Source organism: Pocillopora verrucosa, chromosome 1 (genome assembly GCF_036669915.1).
Source record: "Pocillopora verrucosa isolate sample1 chromosome 1, ASM3666991v2, whole genome shotgun sequence".
Taxonomy (NCBI): Eukaryota; Metazoa; Cnidaria; class Anthozoa; order Scleractinia; family Pocilloporidae; genus Pocillopora; species Pocillopora verrucosa.
The window spans coordinates 8411687-8433723 of NC_089312.1; the positions used below are offsets into that span (position 1 = coordinate 8411687).

Below are 22037 nucleotides of genomic sequence, written 5' to 3' on the forward strand. Positions count from 1 at the left end.
TAGGTAGAAAGTCTCGAGCGCATGGAACAATTTGGTATATTATTTGTGGAAAAATTGCGCAATTTTAAAACGACATCGACTCAAAACATTCCTCGAGTCGTTGCTTTCAAGATCATAATTTGCATCATCGAGGTACAGGATTCTTGCACGCTTTTTCTTTTTTTTTTTTTCCTTCGATGATTTTTTCAAAAAAATATCTTTAATTTAAAGGGGACAATTTATAAACCAAAATTATGCATTAAAAAGTACAGGTCACCGTGCTCGTTCAACAACTAAAGACCATCTTACCTCTTTATCTGGTCCATTGATTGAAAAAAAATTCCGAGTTTACGCGCTAATCGCATGCTAACGTAATTTTTACGCTGAGTACAGGATGCATACGCAATACAGTACTGAGGAATCACCTTAAATGTAATTATGAGTAGGGTGAGTTTTCGAAGGAAAACTGCAACTGCATTTCCATTCTAGTACCTTCCTAAATTTTGGATCTCTGCCTCTTTGAAAGAATTTTACAAGAGAGGGTAAAACAAACCATAAATTACTTTGGGCAAATAATGAGCTCGCGAAGTGAAGTCTTTTTTTTTTTAAATATTTTTTCTATACTTTTGTAAATCGTTACCTATGATTGGGTGCTTTATGTCGCACACTGAAGCATTAAGAACCAGACATTTATAATCCTTTTGAAGCGGTATGCATGTCAAGTTAACTCATTTTAGAAGCTCTGCGAATTTTATATCTTTGTAGGCACGTTAATTTCCCAATCGCATCTCACCTAAATAGGCTCTTAAAGTTAGTACTATGGACAATCTTTAATCCATTACTTTGGCAGAGTGATAGAACATTGGTCAGCCTGTGGAGAATAATTTACTACATTCATTCAACTAGCTAGATTTCATTAGGATCCAAATCTAAATTTCCTAAGTAAAGGGAGTAAGTTTCTAAAGATACTGTGGTGCTGCGTTGGTGGGAGAGTATATCAGGTAATTTAGTGTTAACAACTGAGTTGAAAACATAAATTGGCCACCGTAAAGAGTAAAATTTGGAAGATCTCACCTGCCTAGCGCCGATGACTTCAAGAGGAGAATGACTGATTTGGGGCCTCGCCAGTGGATAAAACCAACCTACAATGTCAAATCAAGCTCTCGGCACCTTATCTATCACTGTTAATTTTGCCTCCGTTAAGCAATCACACCGCAGAACTGTATCTATTGTTTTCATCTGCATTAAATGCTCTCTAGGGTTTATAAGATAATCCAACTACGGGGAGGGAAAACAAAGGTTTTAATGGCATCATGCAAACTTTTTTCCAACATCTATTGAGCATAAACCTTCACACAACCGCCATTTTTTTGAAAGCTTTTGAGGAGGACTGAAAGTCCGCACGGAAGTTTACGTGTTGAAAGGGACCGCTTTTCATGATATGTCGCTTAAAATCGATTTTACTTTCAGAAAAAAAAAAAAGGAACAAAAAAACTGTGGCAAGGGGACATGAGCACGTTTTGAGGAGGGGGCAATCCCTATCAGCTGGTTATCTATTCAAAGATAACACTTGTCATATCAGACCTTAATCTTAAGAGTAATTAACTTGGCAAATGCTAACGCTACTCTGTGTTATCTGATAATGATGATTATTTTCATTCAAACCGCCTTTAGTTTTCCATTCGTCACTCAAAATCTGAGATAGAGGCTTACCCAAATAAATTAAAATTAAAGTTTTCATTAATTTTTTTAGCAATTTCCTGCCTCCAATTTGAAATCTGGTCAGTTATCGTGAAATACTCAGCCTATTTCATTAACTTCCCCTAGCAAAATCTTTTGAATAAATAATTTACTTCTAAGCATTTGGTGTCTAAAAATAGTACTGATATCAAAAGAGGAAAATTAGGAAGTTGTGAATTTTTAAGGCAAGGATTTAAAAGCATTAGATTGGGGTCTGAATTTTTTTTTTTAATGAGCAAATGTTTTTAGTGAGACTATGAAACAGAGTCTATAGCCAACAAGAATAAATGTTTTAAACAATTTCCACCATTTGTTTTTTTGTTTTTTTAGCTAGTGGCCCGTCAGTAGACCTCTTATTTGTGTGATAATAGGTCTGGCATAATTGCGAACGATTCCCCAGGAACTTATATTCAAGATATTCCTTGGAAATTGCATTAAATTGAAAGATGACAGAGTTTTCCATTTACACGTTCCAGACCCTTCACTTGGGGCCTCGCCAAAATCGGTTTCCTAGCTAATGTCATAAGTTTTTTTTAAAACTTCTAAGTTACACGCTGTATAAAGAAAATGTCACCCTCGATTTTTGAATTGATTTGAAAATGAAAATTTGTCTTTCTCGTCTCCGTGCTATATCGTCAAGAGCTCAATTAAGAGCATTCTCTCTATTTTTTTTTTTGCAAACGAATTCAATGGTTCATAGCTTGTTGGTGAACGGATTGCCGACAGGTGCAATTTTCGTATGTTTAAAAGGAAATTCTTTTGTTTTTTACCAGCACTTTCCAGCATGTGCCAAATTTTTTCTCCAGAACAAAATTATCCTTAAAACAAACGTAATTCAAAAGTACAATAGGAACACCAACCAATTATGAACTGAAGAATGATTTCAAAGAATTTAATTAGGAAGAAATGGAAATTCTTTTTCTTTTTTTGTAATTTTATCTCTATACTGCAAATTGAAAATACTTTTGCCTTTCCCTGAAAAATTTTTTATAACGTTGGTTCAAAGCCTGAGCAAAGAAATTTGTCTAGTCTATTTCCTTAAACTCGATAAAACTCATTAAATTTTTTGCGAGCAATTATAGTGAAAAGCTAAGGCAAATGTGAGTTAGGCTGAATTTTCTTAAACCTGCTTTGAACAACGTTAACTATCTTATTGTAAGTTCTGCTCTCAGATCGTTCACCTCAAACAGCAAAAATACTTGTAGAGTTTTCAGGGTAAAATTTTATATTTTTTTCAAATGCAGTTTAGATGAGAACTAAAAGATGCCCATCCAAACATAAAATGGTCTTGAAAACGACGCATATATTTCGAAATTATGACAAACGAGGCATCCGTTTGAAGTCTCTTTTATCAAGGGATATGTCATTTCATAATTTACCCGAGTATTATTAGTTTTATTTTTGACTGAGAGCTTAAATAACTCGGGAAAAGCATTTTAATTTTGTTCCTTTTCAAACTGTAAAATGGAAATCGTTTTTTGCTTTTCGTGGGAATTGTGAGTTCCGTAAGTTCAAACATCAAACCAACTCAGTCCTAACAAATAACAACAAAAAGGAACTGAGATCGAAAGAGAAACAAAAAAAATATTTTTAAAATAATGGAAGTCGTATTAAGATATTTAAAAGCAAATGGTCTGCGAGTTTTGGATGCAGGTGGGTTAAATTTCTTAACAAACAAATGGATTGCATGTGCACTGCAAAAAATCAACGAGCACATGTTTGCCGAAAAATTGAAGTTTCTCCAGGTCACTGAAATCAATTTAAATGCAAAACACTCACAAAACGAAATCTGTCTAGTCCTTTTCCTTAAACTCGATAAAACTCATTTAATTTTTTTTCTAGCAATTGTAGAGAATAGCGTAGGCAAATGTGATTGAGGCTGAGTAATCGTAGAAGTTTCTCCAAGTAACTGATATCAGGTCAAGAGGAAAACACTCACAGAAGTTTTATTGTAAAAAGCAGTGAAAAAGGATTTTCTTACAGTGGTAAATTTGTTTTAACGAGGCAACCAAGTACTGTTGCACTGATCACGAACTACCCAGTCTATTGTCTTTCTGCTGCATCACTCAATTTTGCCGCTCGTCTCATTCCACGTCCTTTGCTGAGACCGTTCCTTTAAGCGCGATCTTATAAAACGAACAACTTCAGTTGTAAACTGTATTAGCATAATAAAGTCTCGGAACACTCAAAATTCGTATTTGAACACTTTAATCATTTAATCCTTTACAGGTATCACTTTTCCAACACCAGGGCAAATTATTGCTTCATGCCACCCAATCCGAATAAAAGAAAAAAAGTTAAGAAAATTAACGTTATGTTGCTTCATTGGTCATGAAATTTTAGCCCAACCTCATCACGTTTGTCGATTGCGATATCTGATTTATTTCCTTGTTCATTTTCTTGTAATTGAGTGATCTCTTTCTTACATCTGCATCTTGCAATGTTCATTTGAACCAGGCAAAACACTCCCATAAAAGTAATATGAGCGGTAGCCTAATACGATTTGTATATCATACTGTATACGTGATGTTTGTTGATCGCTTTTACGCAAATTGCTTGACTTTTACCCGCATCTGGAAGTGTCTGTGTACAGACTGTATCTATGGATGCCGGCTGGACGTAGGTAAAAAACAAATTTATCTTCTGTTACGTCGTTAACTCAATGTATCAGAACGCGGTATTTCAGGATTAAAGACAAACATTTTAATAACTTTCAATCGGTCTTCCACGTTACGTCACTCAGTAAATGATTGGTGTAGAACTCATTCTGCTACAGCACCCTTCACTCTTTAAAAATCAACCTTGATTTTTCGGAAATTTCAAAGGGCTAATGGGAAGTTGTTTTGTTTTTTTTTCGACAACGAGGACGCTTGTTTCCTCTTCGGTTGAGGTATTTCAAAACCTAAACCACAGAGGGGTCGGTTATTCAAACGTTGAAATGAATTTTTACTTGGCAATTCTCGAAGTTCACTGCGCTGTCAGTAATCAAAAACTTACTGCATATACTCATTAATAGAAAGGCATATGTGTTGTCTCAAACTATTTCATACTCTCGCACGTTTGAATTAACGCGGTTTGTGGTCACAAACCACCACATGATTATTCTGATTTACCATGATTGCTTTGTAAATTATAATTCATTTAGAACGACCTTTGATGAACCTTTTAAACTCGAACGAACAAACAACTTAAACTGGTCAGAAACCTGTCTAATCGTAACCACGATCACCTGTAAAATTTTCCGTTTACGTCTTTCGAGAACCCTTCACAAATAAACTGCGTTTATGGCTGTTTCGCAAATTGATATTTGTTTCGTGTTCACTGCGCTGGTAAACGCCTTGAAACTGACAGTAGTGGTGTAAAAAGTAATAAGCAACTAGAATTGTCGACACAGTAGGCTCAGATATTATGCAAGAAGACCTCTTTGTATACAAACACCATTGAAACAGGAAAAAATAGAACCCGTTCTGGGCAAAGCGGAAAATTCGTAAGAAAGGTGGCAAATTTTCCGGGTTGTCCTAATTGCTTCAGTTCCGAGCTGGTGAACATGCACAGAACGCGCTGAAAGTTAAGAAGACAAGGTTAGAAAGATGGAACTGGCTATCATCGTCCTAGTTTACAGTGCATTTATTTTCAGTTGTAGCGGCTTGGAAACGAGCTATACAGGTGAGCATTGATTCTTATAATGTTAGTAATCTCTTTTCTTTGTTTCTTAATTAATAGTTTTGTTAGGTTCTTGGAAGGATTAATTGCGACTGTTTTGGCTGATAAGTGTTAGGTTGTGAACAAGCTGTACACAATCGAGAGTAAATATTAAAACTGCTACTTTTTCGCCAATAAAACCGTAATATGAGAAACATGGAAGTAGATGATTTCTAATTAAGGATTATAGTGCAGGAAGTATCTAGCATATTACACGAGACCTTCTAATGAGTCGTCAATAATTTTCTAATGTAGGGTCTAAACGAGAATATGTGTTAGATTCCTCAATAAAAATAGGCCCAAAATCTACCCTAAATCATACTTCTTTCAAATTTTATTCACTTTCTTAACGTCTTATTAAGTAAATCGGGCAATTATCGAGAAGAAACGATATCAGTTCAAAAAGACAAGACGCGTTTGATGTCCATTAATTCATGTAAAAGAACACTTTTTCCGCATTTTAAAAAAAACATGCAAAGCGATAACTTTAAGACGTCCATTTAAAAATGGCGAACCTTGGAAATTGTAAAAAATTGCCTGGCAAAATAGGAAGTAACCAAGAAATCTGACATTGAAAATGTTGAATGTAATAATCTGCTTATAAAGATCGAATTGATTTTGAATTATCAGTGTTGACGATAACCCTGTGCCATGGTTTAAAGTTCTAACCCCAGTTTGCAAAAAAACAACAACAACAACAAAAAACAAATCAAACAAATAAAAAGAAATAATACCAAAAAAAAGTAATCATCTACAGTGAATGATACTTGATTTTTTTTCTCTAATGGTGAAAAAAGTTTTGCTCCGTGGATGGAAATAAAATCGCGCAAAATAAATATTCATGTAGGTCACGCACATTTCTTTGCACAAGGGTGGTCATGAGTTTCTAGACGTCAAGAACTGGGCAATTTCGAGCGCTTTATTATTGATGATGTCGACAACAAAATTTCCTTGTTACGCCTCAAATCAGAGGTTGAAGACTTATAAATTTGATCTGTTTGACAAAGTTAATTTCCTACTCAAACTGCTCTAAATTTTAAGTGCTAAAGAAATGTTTTAACTCGGTGAAAAACTTATAACTTTAAATGCAATTGAAAACAAAGATTTGCAACCGATGTTTTATATTTTTATTTTTCTGAGAGAGAGATCATTAAAGCAAGCTTGACATGCCAAGAAACTGTAATCTGCCGAAAAAAAAAGACATCATTTAGTTTTTCACCGTGCCTTTTTAGATTTTATTGCATTACCATACAGTGAGAAGGATCAATAAACTGTTTACAGTAGACACAAATATTTCAGTCCTGATTTAAATCTCGATTATCCAATCCTCAATTGTCCGGATTTTCGATTCTCTGATCTCATGACCTATGTATGTTAATATTTTCGACTCTCTAAACTCTCGATTATCCGGATGTTTCGATTGTCCGGAATTGCTTTTCTGGCCCCATTACCTACGTACACTTATACTTATATTTCGATTATCCGGAGCATTAAGCCGAGACCCTTCAAGTCCGAATAATCAAAGTTCGACCGTATTTAAGATTGGTACGAATGCCCCTTAGTATAATGTTTGTTTTATGTGATGCGCTTTTGTAATCGCTTTCCAGGTATGCGACGCAGTTTGAAAAGGTCCGTTTTATTATCCCTCAGTAGCATATGTTATCATGTTAAAGAGCTGTTTGCAAATTTGAACTTTGAAACGCCTCATTGACAAGTACATTGACGTCAATGATGATAGCATTGACCTCAAACGAACCGCATTAACGGCAAAATGCACGAATCCTAGCAAAGTTTTCCGACGCATCTTAGAACGTGTTAACACGTGAGCTAGCGAAACCTCGGAAATACACTTGAATTGTCGAAAAGAATCATTCCGACTTTAATTTTTTTACTTCATTCTTTCTTATCTTCATCTAACATGGACTTCATCTCTACATGTCAGTGCGCCATGACTTTCCGCTTTGATACAATCAGTTTTTAAAAACGCTGTCACACAGAGTAGGGTGGAGGAGTCGTGTAAACCTGTCGCTGGACCTTTTCTAGTATTGCACCAGCAAGATACTTAAAGAAAGGTTTTTTTTTTCACTAGGTCACGACATGTTTCCCTGTGCATCCCACAACAGCCGAATGCATGAAAGCGCACATAAATTTAGCATATGTAATTCATTTTGAGACTTAAAGTTGACTCATTTTGCATAAAGACAATGGTGGTTGTCAAGGTTACGGGTTGCCGTCTGTACAGTAAGCTATTATGAAAATGACCTTCTTTGTTCTCCGAAACAAACATTGAGCGAAAAAGACAAAAAGCGGAAAACCTAGAATGAAAAGATAACACACATTTTCCCTGTTGCCGTTATTGCACAACACAGCCCTCCTTTACAGGGCGAAGAGCTCGACGTGAGAACAATGAAACTTGTCTTTATCAATGTCGTTATCAGCTTGCTTGCTCTCGATTGCCGTGGAATTGAAGTGAATTGCAAAAGTAACCCATTTTTTATATGTTGACAAGAAATTCTTGTTGATATATATTCCACATCCAGAAATACTAGGCTAAACGTGTATTAAGATCATACAAAAACATGAATATTTCTTGATATGTAAGTATGTTAGAGGAATATTGTTCAGTAATCTTCTGTTGATATCGGAGATTCATTTGTCGAAATAGTAGTCTCCCGGTGAAATTGTGCAAAAGGTCTTACTCATGTACCTAAGGAAAAAATGGTAGGACCTATGCCTACATTAAGCCAGCACACATTTTTGGGTATTCAGATCAAAAAGGGCATTTTTCTGAAGAAGTACACCAGAATGTTAGCTTGCTTTAAAACATGACCACACTTTGATCTTTCTCACAGAGCGTCAAAACACTCACTTATAACTGAAATTTAAGAAAAGGCTTAAAGTTCGAAGCGGCTATCATCAATTATCAAGCCTGTGAATAGCGTTAATTTCACAAGTCTTCATCCACACGTTCTCTTATATGAAGTGAGGCAGTTCATAGTCACTGATTTACGATAGTGGTTGAACTACTGCTGTTAGCTTTCAATGATAGAAGTTGATGCTATTGGTTGGTCAGGATCGAAGGATCCCTTGTCCGCATTTATGACTGATGTTCATAAACTTATTAGAACTTAAGTTTTTCCGAGAGCTCAAACAGGTGTGAAATATTTATATTTACTGTTGAGTGTTGCGGGTTTTAACGGCAGAATTTTAAGTTAACATTTTTCTAAATAATTGTCATCTATTTTTGCCGATAAGTTCTAATTTTAGACAAATTCTTCCTACGACTATTGATTCCGTGGCTCTCTCCCTGTATCTGAGCCCCAGTTCGGCACAGCAAACGCACTTGTCAAAGAACTGAACATTTTGAATGTCTTACTTTTGCCTCCAACAAAATGTACGCCTGCCAACGAAATATTTTAAGCTCTTCGTAGCTTTGCGAAACTTCGATCTTGTTTATCCATCATATTCTGCGGGAGTTTACTCAACCGGTAAATTTTATCAAATGCATTATGCAACTCAAATTTTACTGACCATAGTGGTAAAAAAGAATTTTTTTCTGAAGCTTTTTCTTTGTCACAAGATTTCCTTATTCCTTTCTAAAGACACAGGCGTAAACAGAATGAGGTCCCGACAGAGAAATCGACAAAACATCGATTTTGTAACGTGGAGCCTTCCAATAAAAGAAATGCATTTTTTCCGGTTTGTCATAATTGCAGGCTCTTTCATTTTCAGTTTCTGGGAATATCGAATTGAGGCAATGACAAACTTGTCCTTGTAGTTTTTTCGCTTTTATACTACATTTATCTCATGGCTAAAACAGAAACTGAGTGAATGATTCAAAAATTCGAGAGAGGTGTTTTACATGACAAAACAAAAGAAATGAAAACTATTTTTCCTCAAGGGCACTCTCTATTTATATTTCATAAGACAGAACAGCGGCATGGAAAAATCTATTATATTTCATTTTGCCATGCTAGAGCAATTAGAAAATAAATTTGTATTTATGTTAGGAGCCAGATATTCAAAACTATTTAGTTTAGCAACTGGAATTACTTGGTATGACAACGGCCTATCTGTGTCATTTCGTTGTTGCGCGACGCATTCACAAAATAACCTTATAAATGGAAATATTGGTGAAAGTTCTGTGTTGCCGTTTTTGATGTCAATGTGAGTTTGGAGCAATTGAACTAAACTCGTCATATGGAATCACTGCTGTGTGCTCTTTTGCATTTCTCAATTTTACTTGCCGTAAAACGGCTAAAAAATTAAGAATGCAGTTAGGCGTAAGAATTGACAAATTATAACCGTTCGTCGTAAAAGAAGTTAACCGTAAAATGCTTCTCTTTTAATCGCAACTGTGAGAAATTAGCTGCTAGCAGGAAAATGGCCAAACTTTTAACCGTTAGTCGCAAAAGCCATCACCCAATTGAGAGTCTCATCTTCCAGAACAGTTCATTTTTCTGTTTGAGGCGTGGTCAAAGTCGGTTAAGAAAACGTTACGCAACAGTACAGGTAATGTCATCAGAGGGAAGCATTTCATTCATATCGATGTCAATAACACTGTTTCCCTTCTATTATCTCGCTGTAACTCATTAGCAAATGTAAAGCACGAATAACGCCACCGCAAACCAAGACTTAGTTCTGAAATTTTCCGGGATGAAACCTTTGCGTGTTTTTTTGCGTCTACTTCCCTTCCAAGTATGTTTTGTTTGCTTTTTGTCAAGATTTTTAGTATTTTGGTTTTTCTTGAATTTTTTAGTCAGCCTCCGCCTCGCTACTCGGTACATGAAACTGTATGCAATATTCTTCTAGCAGTTCTAGCAGAAAATTCAGTGCTGTATTCGTAAATTCCCTCCATAAGGCAACACTACAAATCTTTTATTATACGACCCGTAAGGCCCCGCGCGCGCAATCCCATAGAAAACCGCAGTGAAACTTGACATGTGAAAGTTCGCACTTGGGCCGGTTCACACGGCTTTGTTACACAATGTTGCGTTTTTCGATGAATCGTGAGTTCCTTATACTGACTCGAAAAAGCAAAGCAAAGGTTTCCATTGTTTTTAATTATATTACATTATTCTTGGTTATGACGCACGGACGTGTGTGTGTTGACTTTGAGCCAACTGTTTTTCCCGTTCGGCCCTCCCACTCAATCAGTGAGTACTTACTATTTGCATGAAAATAAGCCCTCTTGGCCTGGCATTTGAATGAAAGTTACACTGTTTTTCACTGGTCGAAGAGGCCATTTTGTCTACTTTAAGTGGATAAGTTTGGTGAGATGTCTCCTCTCGACTCGCATTTCTTTATGAGTTAGTCGTGTATTTCAATGTCATTTGCGTTCGGCTACGTACATTTGACCCATTTTTCTACATATATACTGCTCCTAATCTTATATATGTGCTTTCAATTAAGCATTTGGTGTCGGCCAAAAGAGAGCTTTTCGCAGTTTGAATCTCTTAAAACAAAACCCAAAGAGGTCGTTGATTTTCCAACCAGAACAGAATAAATGTCGACAGGGTGCAATGAGAACTCAGTCAAGAAAACGCAAGGCTACCAGAAATGGGGGAAAACACGAGTAACCAAATTTTTATTGAAGTAAGCTTCGCATCTCATTGATGAAGAGAGGAAAAAGGGAGTTTTTTTTTAATTTTATCTTGAGACTGACAGTAAAATCTGAGTAAAACAAAATTGAAGCAATCTCGGCAGGGCTATGATTCATCACTTCTATTCAGTGATTTAGTTGAAATTTCTAATGAAAAGACCAAGGAGAACCCACGGAAAAAAATTTGCATTATTATCAATATACGCGGCCAAATAGAAAATCGGCCTCTTCAAAACACACGCTCCACGGGTCGCAAAAGACTGACAGCGGGCTGCTAATGCATTATCAGCCCTACAGCTGATTGGTTCTTGCTTCATCATCTGATGGATTTTAACCAATTAGAGCAATCCTAGTGTTGACGCGGGAAAACCATTCATTTGCGAAACTCCGGTTTTGAACTGCAGTTTTTTCAGTCGTCGAATCGTCTTCGAGCGAAAACTGAAGTAATGGAAGAAATTAGCAGTCAAAACTCAGATTTGGGGCAAGAAGATTTGGACAATCACTTAGCTTGTATTATTAAAACTCGCATTCTTGATATCATTTGGCCTTGTTTATTGATAATAATGATAATGACATGACTTTTTTCGGGAATATTGTTTATTTGCGCCCTTGTAGTGTCATTTGCGGACACTACGCGGGCGCAAATAAACAATATTCCCGAAAAAAGTCATGTTATTCCCTTATTGATATAAGCTTTGGTATAAGCTTTGATAAGCCTTGATAAACTTTGATAAACCTTGATATAAGCTTTGCATCTTGTTGATGAAGAGAATAATGTGAGTATTTTTTTGTTTGTTTGATTTTTTAAATATTTTTTTTTGGAGACCAACAATAAATTTGGAGTAAAACAAAACCTGAGTAATTCTGGATTATTTTCGATACTCAATATGAAACTACCCAGTTATAAAAACTCATTCATCATTAGATTGTCAGATTTCTAAATTGCTGTGTTATTTCTTTTATCATTCTTTTTCAGGACAAACGTCCCGTCATGGATCATGTGACGCTAAAGGTAAGTTCAATCCAACACAAATAATAATTATAATGATAATAATGATCATGATAATAATGAAAATAATAATAATATTATTATAATAATAATCTAAGTTTAATATCTAATTTTTGTTTTTTGTTTTTTGGTTTTTTAATGAGAACGACAATAAAATTGGAACAAAACAAAACCTAAGTAATCCTGGATTATTTTCGATACTCACTATGAAACTACCCTGTTATAAAATCTCATTCATCATTGGATTGTCAGATTTGTAAATTGCTGTGTTATTTCTTTTACCACTTTTTTTCAGGACAAAGGTCCTGTCCTGGATCATGTGACGCTAAAGGTATGTTCAAGCCAACACAAATAATAATTATAATGATACTACTAATAATAATAACAATAATGATGATGATGATAATAATAATAATAATAATAATAATAATAATAATAAAAATAATAGTGTGGGACTCTGGGACTCTGCGCAATGCCTAACCTACAGCACCAACTACTTTCAACGACTGACCCTGGAAAGCTGGTTTACTAACTTGGAACAGACTCGCCTCAACAGGTGTCAACCACTACCGACACCATACAAACGACTCATCCACGACATTAACATTACAAACGAACCGAACAGAACGACCTAACTTCTATAACTGACCAATCAGTGTACACAAACCGGACTAAGTACATTCGACTGACAACAACCTTTCACTTGATTCTGATGATGACTTCCGCTCAGGTTGTCGAAACGTCAGTCACCACTACCAACAACAGTCCTTCTCAGGACTACACTCACCCGTACGATCAAACGACACTATTACAATTTAAGTATTCTAGGTCACACCCAGTTGTATCTTTATATTAAATTAAGCGAGTTGAATGACATTTGATGTCATTTCAGATCCCGATCCGTGTAATAGGTGCAACTACAAAATATTGAACAGCCCTGATCGAGCTGAAGGATTTATCACCTATGACCAGCCTAAATGTGACCTAATGTCATGGGACAGAGTGAAATATGACACTTGGTATCGATTCAATGGGTCGGCGGGCACAGCCATGCCAACTCATTGCGTTGAGACGATGCGATGCGGTGCCGAGGCCCCAGGTTGGTTGTACGGTGGTCATCCCAAAGCGGCTGAGGGAATTTCTACCAGGTCAGTCTGCTTCAACTGGTTAGGGAAATGCTGCTATTACAAAAACGAGATCAAGGTCAAGAACTGCCGTGGATTTTTTGTGTACAAGTTCAGAGATCCTCCCATGAATTTTCTGCGGTATTGCGGGAATGGATCCAGAAATGGAACTGGTGAGTTTAAAACAACAATTACTCGTGAAGATAATCCTTTTTAGATGGTGGCTAGGAAAGTAAAACCAATGACAATTTTTTTTATTTCCGTTATTATTTGAAGAAAAGCCACTCTACATTCCTGTTTTGCAGTGTAGTGTAAAAGAGCGTCTTGATGGACTCATATTCGCGCAGTCATAGAGAAGAAACCTGTGTTCCTTACGCAAGAGCAAAGATTACTATTTAACGATATTTGTGTGATAGAGGGCGGTAAGAGCTTCAAATGTCCGCGCCTATTTTTGCGCCAAAAGGATGATTCCGTTTGTTGAACTGGCCACGACACTGCCCCATTCTTCATCGGAGTATCAGTTTTTTAAACTGTTGTGAATTTCTTCTGTCACTTTTTAGGACAAGTGTCGCGTTATGAAGTATGCAAACGTGAAGCTAAAAAGGAGAGAGGTAAGTTCACCAGGGTAAAAAAAAAAGACGTTACTCGAGCTCAGTGCCACACCCGGCCGAACTTTATCCTGGTTTCCATGTAGCATTAAGCGACTAGGAGCATAACTACTCCTCACCAGGCTTCCCTGACAGTTCACCAGTACCCATTTATGCTCCTGGTTGGAGAGAAGCGCTGTGAGAGTAAAGTGTCTTGTCAAAGAACACAACACATTGACCCGGCTAGGTCTCGCACCCAGACCTCTTGACCGGGAGTCCAGCGCATCAACCATTACGCCACTAGGTATCCCGAATTCACAAAAAATAGCTTTAACCCTTTAATCACTGAGAGTGACTAGCATCTAATTTCTCCTTACAATATCTAACCCTCAATCACACGAGAATAAAGGAATGATCACCAGCTAAAGCAGCTCTTGGTTTTTAAACAAATTCTCCTTGTCAACACCTTACGAAATATATGGAGACCAGTATGGAGAAAATACATACTGATGTTAGGGTGGAAAGGGTTAACATAAGCAAAGAATTGCGAGTTGAAGAGTACAAACAGAGCTAGTTTGTGGAACTTTCTTTTACATGATCTACGGATGGCCCCACTGCAAGTTTGCCCCTACCTCGACGATTTCGCCGCAAATATTTTCTTACTTTTGAATTTGGGCAATCTGATTTAGTTTATAACAGAAGATGCCTCCACCTTCACATATACTTGTGATTTACAAATCAAAAGTTTTTTTTAAGAATATCCGATGAGGGTCTTATGCAAAAATTTGTGATTTCTTTATGTGAATTGTTTTTTTGATAAGCTAAACTAAGTTTCAATTTATAATGCTTTTCAACATCATATCATGCGAGGTACAATGCTGTTACTGTATTATTGAAATGCAGTTTACGCCACCTTTGGTCATAATGTGGACCTCAACATACAAATGTTCCACAGGTCATGTTCCTGATAGCAGAATTTCTATATATTTTGCTCTATGGTTCTTTTAAGGCTGGGGGGGAGGGGGGGAAAGGGAGGAGGAACGGAGGATTTTGAGGGATGACGTGGTTTTAAGAGGGAGTAGCCGAGGGATCGGTCGTCTTGACAGAGTTTAAAGGGGGGAGGAAGAAACTATATGAAATTGACTGCCATTAAGAGAGGATCTTAGAATACTACAGAGTCTTAAGGGGGGATCAAGTAAATTTGCGACACAACCAAACTCCCGCTCCCCCCCCCCCACCCAAATACTCAGGTGATGAATCATGACTGTCTTCTAAGTGATAATGATTGATCATCACTCGAAACAAGATCCCTGAGCCTCGCAGTTCGCATGTTGTTGAAAGGTTCAATGAACGAGTAGATTGCAATGGTATTTTTTATCTCTCCTGAAGAGAATCCATGTTTGTCTGGTGACTACATTACCCTCAGGGGGCCGAGCCGCGCTCAAGGGTTTAACAGGTCCAGACGAGCTAAATGTGACATGGACATTCTGAATGTACCAGAGGCTTGGTATCGCTTTGCTGGCAAAGCAGGCACCATGATGGCTGATAAATGTGTTCCCGTCAAGCATTGCGGGACGAACGCTCCCGGCTGGTTGCGGGGTCCTCATCCAGAAGACCCATCTGAAGGAGAAGTTGCCAGAACAGTTTGCTTTCACTGGAAAAACAACTGCTGCTTTTGGAAGACTCGAGTGAAAGTGCGCAACTGTGGAACATTTTTCATTTATTACCTGAAACAAGACCCGATGGTAGGCTGCAGCTTTCGTTATTGTGGCAATGGCGAGGGTGAGTAAACACATATTATCATTCTGAAAAATGCCACCCAAATTTCTTGATAAGTAAGTCTTTTTTTGCCTCAGTGGGAGGCCGTCGCCTGCGAATTTTTCCACATTAGCGTTATAGGATAGGTATCACAATAACGTCAAATGATGGACATGCATGTGACAAGTTTGCGGGAACGATTAGAAGCACATATTCTAATATGATCATGTCCTTTTTCACAGGACCCACTCCTGGCCTAGAAAAGCCAACAACCCAAGGTAAGTCAAATATTTCTCTTGATGAATGCGTGCAATGATGAAGACCTGATGAAAAATAAAACCTTATTTCTCTGATACATTTTGATTGGAAACACTGCATAAATGACAGTTTGCGTGTGAATAAACAATGATAATTAATTATTAGCAGACTAATGGATTAAAGAATTCAAAGAAATTAAAGGACGGTAGAAGGTCAGAAACTTCTCGATTTGCGTATTACTCCTTTTTTCTCGCCTGAAGAAACTGAACCAACTAAAAACCAACATGACCGGCAGTTTGAGCCTCCTCCTTGTTAGCATTAACGTTGAATGGTTTTAACGATCGTTACAATCATTTATTTTTATTTTCTCAGTATCCACTTCAGAAACGAAATCGCCAACATCCACTTCAGAAACGGAATCGCCAACATCCACTTCAGAAACGGAATTGCCAACATCCACTTCAGAAACGGAATCGCCAACAAGTAAGTAAACTTACTAAGTTGTCCATGATTAACTTCATAACCATTTGGCCATGTCTTGTGATCGGCTTGTTTTTCCGGATAAGTTCTAAATTAAGACTGAAGTAAAATCGCTTGTTTCCCTGCTAATAATAAGTTAATGATATGTTTCCTTTCAAGTAAGCTCCAGGGCTATAAATGTTACCATTGTGAATAGCATCCTAACTGAAAAATTGATTCGTCTGACGAGTAATTGGGAGTCTCAATGGGGTTAACTGTTAGCCGAAAAACGGCCAAAATATTTCGCTGTTCACCATGCCCTTTCTTTTGACGTATTTTATGGTCATACAGAAAAACGAATGTTTCCATGGTGGACTATTGTGTATTCAGTTATGATATTCAGCACAGAAGCACCTAGGTATTCTAGAAAACGATGAAGGGATCTTTACTTTTGGGAAATAGGAAGGGTTGTCTTATAACAATAATAGTTAATTTGTCTACTAATCTGAGAAATGTTTTATTTGTCATAGATACAACAAAACCACCTCCACCATCTTCAGGTGAGAAGTCTTTGATTTTTTATCGATTTATCAAATTTTGCCCATTCCACTCATGATATGAAACCGTTATGATGATGATCAACTACATTAACTCCTCACGGGTCGGCTTCATCCATCTCTTTATACTAAAAAATAAACAAAAACCTGCATCTTCCGGGGAGTAGAGGAATTACCCTCTCTCTGCGAATTAAGCATAGATCTCTTCTATGAGAAGAATAAGAATCATCAGAAACGTGAATCTAAAGAAAGTGTCTCTAGTAAAGACCAAAATGATTAGGCAGGAAATGAATGTCTACATATTGTTGCCGCTCCCAAAACATGACGAGGATCCTAGGAGTGTTCAGTATTTGTTTTAATTTATGTTCTTGCAAGAGAAACAATTCATTGATAAATCTCAGCAAAAATCCCTGTTTTGCTTTCATATTGGAGAGGAGTGACAATGTGTTAAATTTTCTAGGCGTCAACGTCGTTTGCGGAAAGAACGAGATGACAATTAGCATTCGAAAGACCCTCCTCAAAGGCATAGATGTGGAGCATATTCGTCTTTCCGATGTAAACTGCAGAGCCATAGAGAACCCAACCGGCGATCGCTTTATTCTTCAAACGGAATTGACCAAATGTGGCACAAAAGTCAGACACGCTAAGAATTTTGTAATTTACAAGAACAAGGTGGAGGAAATTCCGATTGAAAATGGTCAGATAGTCACACGTGTCCGTGAAGTGGAAATACCTTTCAGCTGTTACTACTCAAACACGGGAGTCGTGTCCGCTGTTGGTCTGGAAGTGACGAGCAAGAAGATCATTTTCTCCAGGAAAGGATTTGGACAATTCATCCTAGAAATGAATATATTCCCGAATAGCGATTTTGTTAATAATTACAGAAAGGAAGACTTCCCAGTTTCCGTTACATTAAGGGAGCGTCTGTTTGTGAAGGTCAGCGTAGACACAGACGACGAGAAACTTGAGATTATGGCAGAGACATGCTTTGCTACACCTGATCCTGATCCCAACAAACCTGCATTGAAATACATGTTCATCGAAGATGGGTATGGACTTGTTTAGTGTTAAAGATTTATCCACAACTGACAGGCAGTAAACTTGGTGCCATGTATTTGTCTACACACGCAAAATTTCAACGATTTTCAACGACGAGTTAATACTTAATGATGTCTTTGGAAATTGATAGAGGACCAGAAATTATTTATGGCCGAAGCGGCGGGGGGGAGGGGGGGTTAGGGTTAAGGGGGTTAAGGGGGGGAGGCTAGGTTTTAGGTCCAGAATACAATTTACCTGATCCTCCCAAAAGACTCTGTTATATTCTTAGCCCCCCCCCCTCCCCCTTGTTGGCAAAGACTGATCGTCCGTCTGTTCCCCCCTAAGACCACATGTGATCCCACTAAGGTCCTTCGCACCTCCCTCCTCCTCTAAGGTGATGCTATTGATAAGTCCGTAATTTCAACTGCATTTATATGACAATGAACCCCATTTCGTCGCTACAAGTCATCAATTGTTGTTGTCTGCAAATTGCTAACTTTCTTGTCTTTTTTTTTTTCCAGGTGTGCATCAGACGAAACCGTGGAATACATTTCATCAGACGATCAGAGAAACAAAAAGTTTAGCCTGGAAGCGTTCAAATTCTTGGGCGAACATGAATTTGTGTACATGCACTGCAAGGTAAAGATATGCAACGCAAAGGATCCTAATTCACGCTGTGCACAGGGCTGTCTGTCTGACAGACAAAAGAGGTCCCTGTATACCGAGGAAAACAATGACGAGGAGTATCTATTGGCTCAAGGACCGTTCATGCGAAAGGATGAAATCAACGAGGAGACAGTTCTACAGGATGTTGAGGAAGTGCACGACATGAATATCAAAGGTAAAGTAGAACAGAATACTAAGACAAGGCGGTCTAGGTGCTTGTAAACTGTTTCTATCTATGCCTTTGATTGGCTGTTTAAAAATATACAAAAGCTACGTGGTAATAACACGGCGGTCTGAAACATTTGCGCATGTGCCAAAGTTGTAATGACTAGGTAGCGTGTTTTCAATGTCAGAACCAAGCTGTCTCACACGAGTAACACACAACTACACAAGCCAAAGAGCTACGATGCTTTAAGAGCGTACAAACATTTTGGTAAAACTCAAAACAGAATGGTGAATCTTCAGGCTACCCGTACCTGAATAAGCTTCGTGCCAGAAAAGTCTCGTGCTTTCTTTTTCTCCACTTTTGTTTCCTTATAAAGATTTCCATGAACGTTTAAATCTTCTTTCGCTTATTTTTGCGAGACAGAGCTTATGTTTTCCTTTTGAACTTTGCGCCAGGAATCGGTACGCAGAAGGTCAGAATTGATCCTCTCGCATATGCTTGACGTTTGACCATTGAGCTTGCGGTAATAATTTCAAATGAAACCTTTTTTGTTCAATATATGAATTCTCTAATTTATACCTGACTGTATGTCAACTATTTAACTATTGCAGCTGCTGAGAAGAGCAGTCCTTTTGTCATTGCATCCACCATGACGAGTGTGCTATGTATGATGGGAATGTCATATATGCTGTGGTACAAGAAATCGCGGGCTCATCAGGGTTACACTCCCGTGCAAGTGAAAGCAAATTAGATTCAACATCCTTTCGTTCACTGATTGTTTTTTATTATTTCTTTGATATCAATTGCAAACGTCTATTGAAGAGAGATACGTTTGGATTTCTCTCTTTTTTGAGATTTTAGTCAAATGTAGAGCGATTTTACCCATACTTTTAACATGCGCTTCACCTTAGTGTGATATTTAAAGTTTGTGTTCAATTTTATTACTCAGGACTTCCCCGACATTCACTATAGGGAATGAAACATCCTATACCCTGAAGGGCATATTGCCTTCTAATCTATTATCTGCCAATTCTGATTAAATTTTCAACGTATCTAACTGGTCGTTTAGATTTTTTTAGTCGACTTACAATGACAAAACCTGAGTTGTTAACTTTAGCCAACTTAGCGAACAGGATCGGTAATTTGAGAAACCCTTGGGATCTCCGACAGCTGGAGAGCTTTTAAATACCTTAGGAGGGAAAGTATTGACCCGGATAAGGGGATTCCGTCTTTAAGGTAAGCCCCTGTCGATTCAACATTCTAGTATCCTAAACTCCCTGCTGTGCGGGGAGAAATGGAAAAAAAAGCTCATCCCCGATGGATTGTCGATAAAAAAGAATTCGCTCAGCGGAGTCAAAACAACGGAGAGGGGAACTGTCTGGTTTTATAACATTAGTTTGATATCAAATATTTAACGATCATACTAAAAAGCAATTCACCAAGGACGTCATCATAGAAACATACTTTCTATTATCATCTCTTATTAGATTCTTGTTCTCGTCCGGCGCTATAGCCACTGGTGTGCAAGCTCAGCATTCTGTAACTTTTTGGAAAGTAGAATTAGAGAATAAAGGGATTTTTTACGTGTGAAGATTAATTTTTTTGTTCCTAGAAGAATGAGATCGGGTGTTATTATCAATGGATAATTGCACGAGAAGCAGTGAACTTATCACATTACGGCGGTGACTACAGATAGAGGGGTCTGGGTGCGATGCCAGGCCAAGTCATTAAGACTGCATTCCCGGGAATTCCAGACCAGAATCTTTCGGCGTCTCTCTCCATCCAGGGTTCATTATTTTCCCCGCAAAATGCGCGCGGGCCGATCATGTTTAGTGCAAATTGACACAAAAACAATAAGCAATTCAATCTCATTGACGACGGCTTCTTAATTCTTTTTTTTTTTTTTTTTTTAATTTGATGGGATAAAAATAGTCAGGCACTACCAACGCCGTAAGAGGGTATATTTTACTGTCTCAGAGCAGCAAACCTTTAAAAAAACAAAACAAAAACAGCGAATCTACCATATTAATTTACCCACGAGATTGTGTCGGGGAGGACGAGGGCAAAATGAAACTTATCGTAACCGAAAACAATAGACCTCCAGGAATGGTATCGTGCTTAAAATCCAAATTATGTAAAACTTCAAAGATCACAAACATACGAGAAACGTAAGAAGCACATTTACAAGATCTGAATATCAGTTCTTCGCACTTTCTGCGGGAGAAGTTCCTCTTTAGATCGCTCCTGGTTGTCCACGGAGGCAAAAGAGAGCAGTCACGTGGGCGAATGCGTGAAAGAGACCAGATTAAAATTACGCGATGGTTCCGGTTGTCTCCGTTCCGTGGTTTCGTCCCAGCGATCCAAATTTCACTACTCCTCTAGCCAGTTTTCTTTCCAGCTAAATTCCAAAATGTTAACAGTATATAGACTAATAGAGATGGTAAGTTTTGAGCTCGGTAGAGAAATAGAGAAAGATGTTTTTCGTCTTGTCACGAGCGTGGGACACGGAAAAAAATCTTTCTTTATTTCTTGACAGAGCTCAAAACTAACCATCTCTCTTATTCTAATTACAAACATGACGCCATCGACATTGCTTATCCTAGCAGTATGCAGAACGCGAGTTATATGAACTTCGTAATAGAACTCGCTCACCGTAGAGTCTCTGTGGCTCAGTGGTAGAGAATCGGAGCGTGGAACCGACAGTCTGAGGTTCAATTCCTCATGGGGACTCAGAATTTTCTCTTTGTCCTACGCTCGTCACAAGACGAAAAACATCTTTCTCTGTTAACAGTATACTTCGCTCAATAAAATATACAGCAATTTTTCAAAAGCGTTGACTGTACATATCTCTTTTGCTGCTTTGATAAACAATTGGTGGATACAAACTTATTTAAGACTCAAAAATATAAAAATCGAGAACTATACTTTTGTAGACTTGCTTAGCTTTACATTTTTTCTGGAAAAAACGGTCTGGTTAACAAATAGATTCCAAGTTGCTGTGGCTGCGCCTCGTGTGCCACTTTTTTGTTCTTACCACATTTTGACGTCCTCTGTGATCTACTACTAACCAGACGCACGGCAACTTGGAATCTATTTGTTTTATATAATAAAGAATTAAAATATACGGAAAAAAAAGTTTTAAAGATGACGTCATCAATACGTCTGTCCTCCAATAGATCACCAATAAGAATGCGTGCATAACTGAGCTTATTATATAAATTGCAATATTCAAGTGAAAAGCAAACCAACTGTGATTAACGCCTTGAACAACCGGAAGGCAGGATACTATTTTTTGGTCACACAACAAGTTACAAAACGTAAATATCATTCTTCTTGATGCCTTTCCCGATGCCTTCCCCGAGCCCTCCGTTGGTTAATAAAGCAGAAAAAAA

At 37.7% G+C, this 22037-nt stretch overlaps 1 protein-coding gene across 1 annotated transcript; it reads left to right on the forward strand.

The window, feature by feature from the left end:
• The first annotated feature begins 5246 nt into the window (after positions 1 to 5246).
• Positions 5247 to 20236, forward strand: LOC131799066 (ZP domain-containing protein-like). The gene is made up of 12 exons (XM_059116740.2): positions 5247 to 5385; positions 12000 to 12035; positions 12328 to 12363; positions 12925 to 13329; positions 13717 to 13767; positions 15133 to 15525; positions 15744 to 15779; positions 16132 to 16242; positions 16749 to 16778; positions 17236 to 17824; positions 18335 to 18654; positions 19257 to 20236. The coding sequence occupies exons 1-12, from the start codon at positions 5310 to 5312 to the stop codon at positions 19394 to 19396; spliced, it is 2223 nt and encodes a 740-aa protein (XP_058972723.2). The 5' UTR covers positions 5247 to 5309; the 3' UTR covers positions 19397 to 20236.
• Positions 20237 to 22037: the final 1801 nt, after the last annotated feature.

What these genes read in the sequence shown, in the direction of transcription:
- LOC131799066 (XM_059116740.2), top strand. Translation starts at nt 5,310, where the DNA reads ATGGAACTGGCTATCATCGTCCTAGTTTACAGTGCATTTATTTTCAGT. An exon ending in AGAAAAGCCAACAACCCAAG is followed by an intron (nt 15,780 to 16,131) that starts GTAAGTCAAATA and finishes TTATTTTCTCAG; the next exon opens with TATCCACTTCAGAAACGAAA. An exon ending in GCACGACATGAATATCAAAG is followed by an intron (nt 18,655 to 19,256) that starts GTAAAGTAGAAC and finishes TAACTATTGCAG; the next exon opens with CTGCTGAGAAGAGCAGTCCT.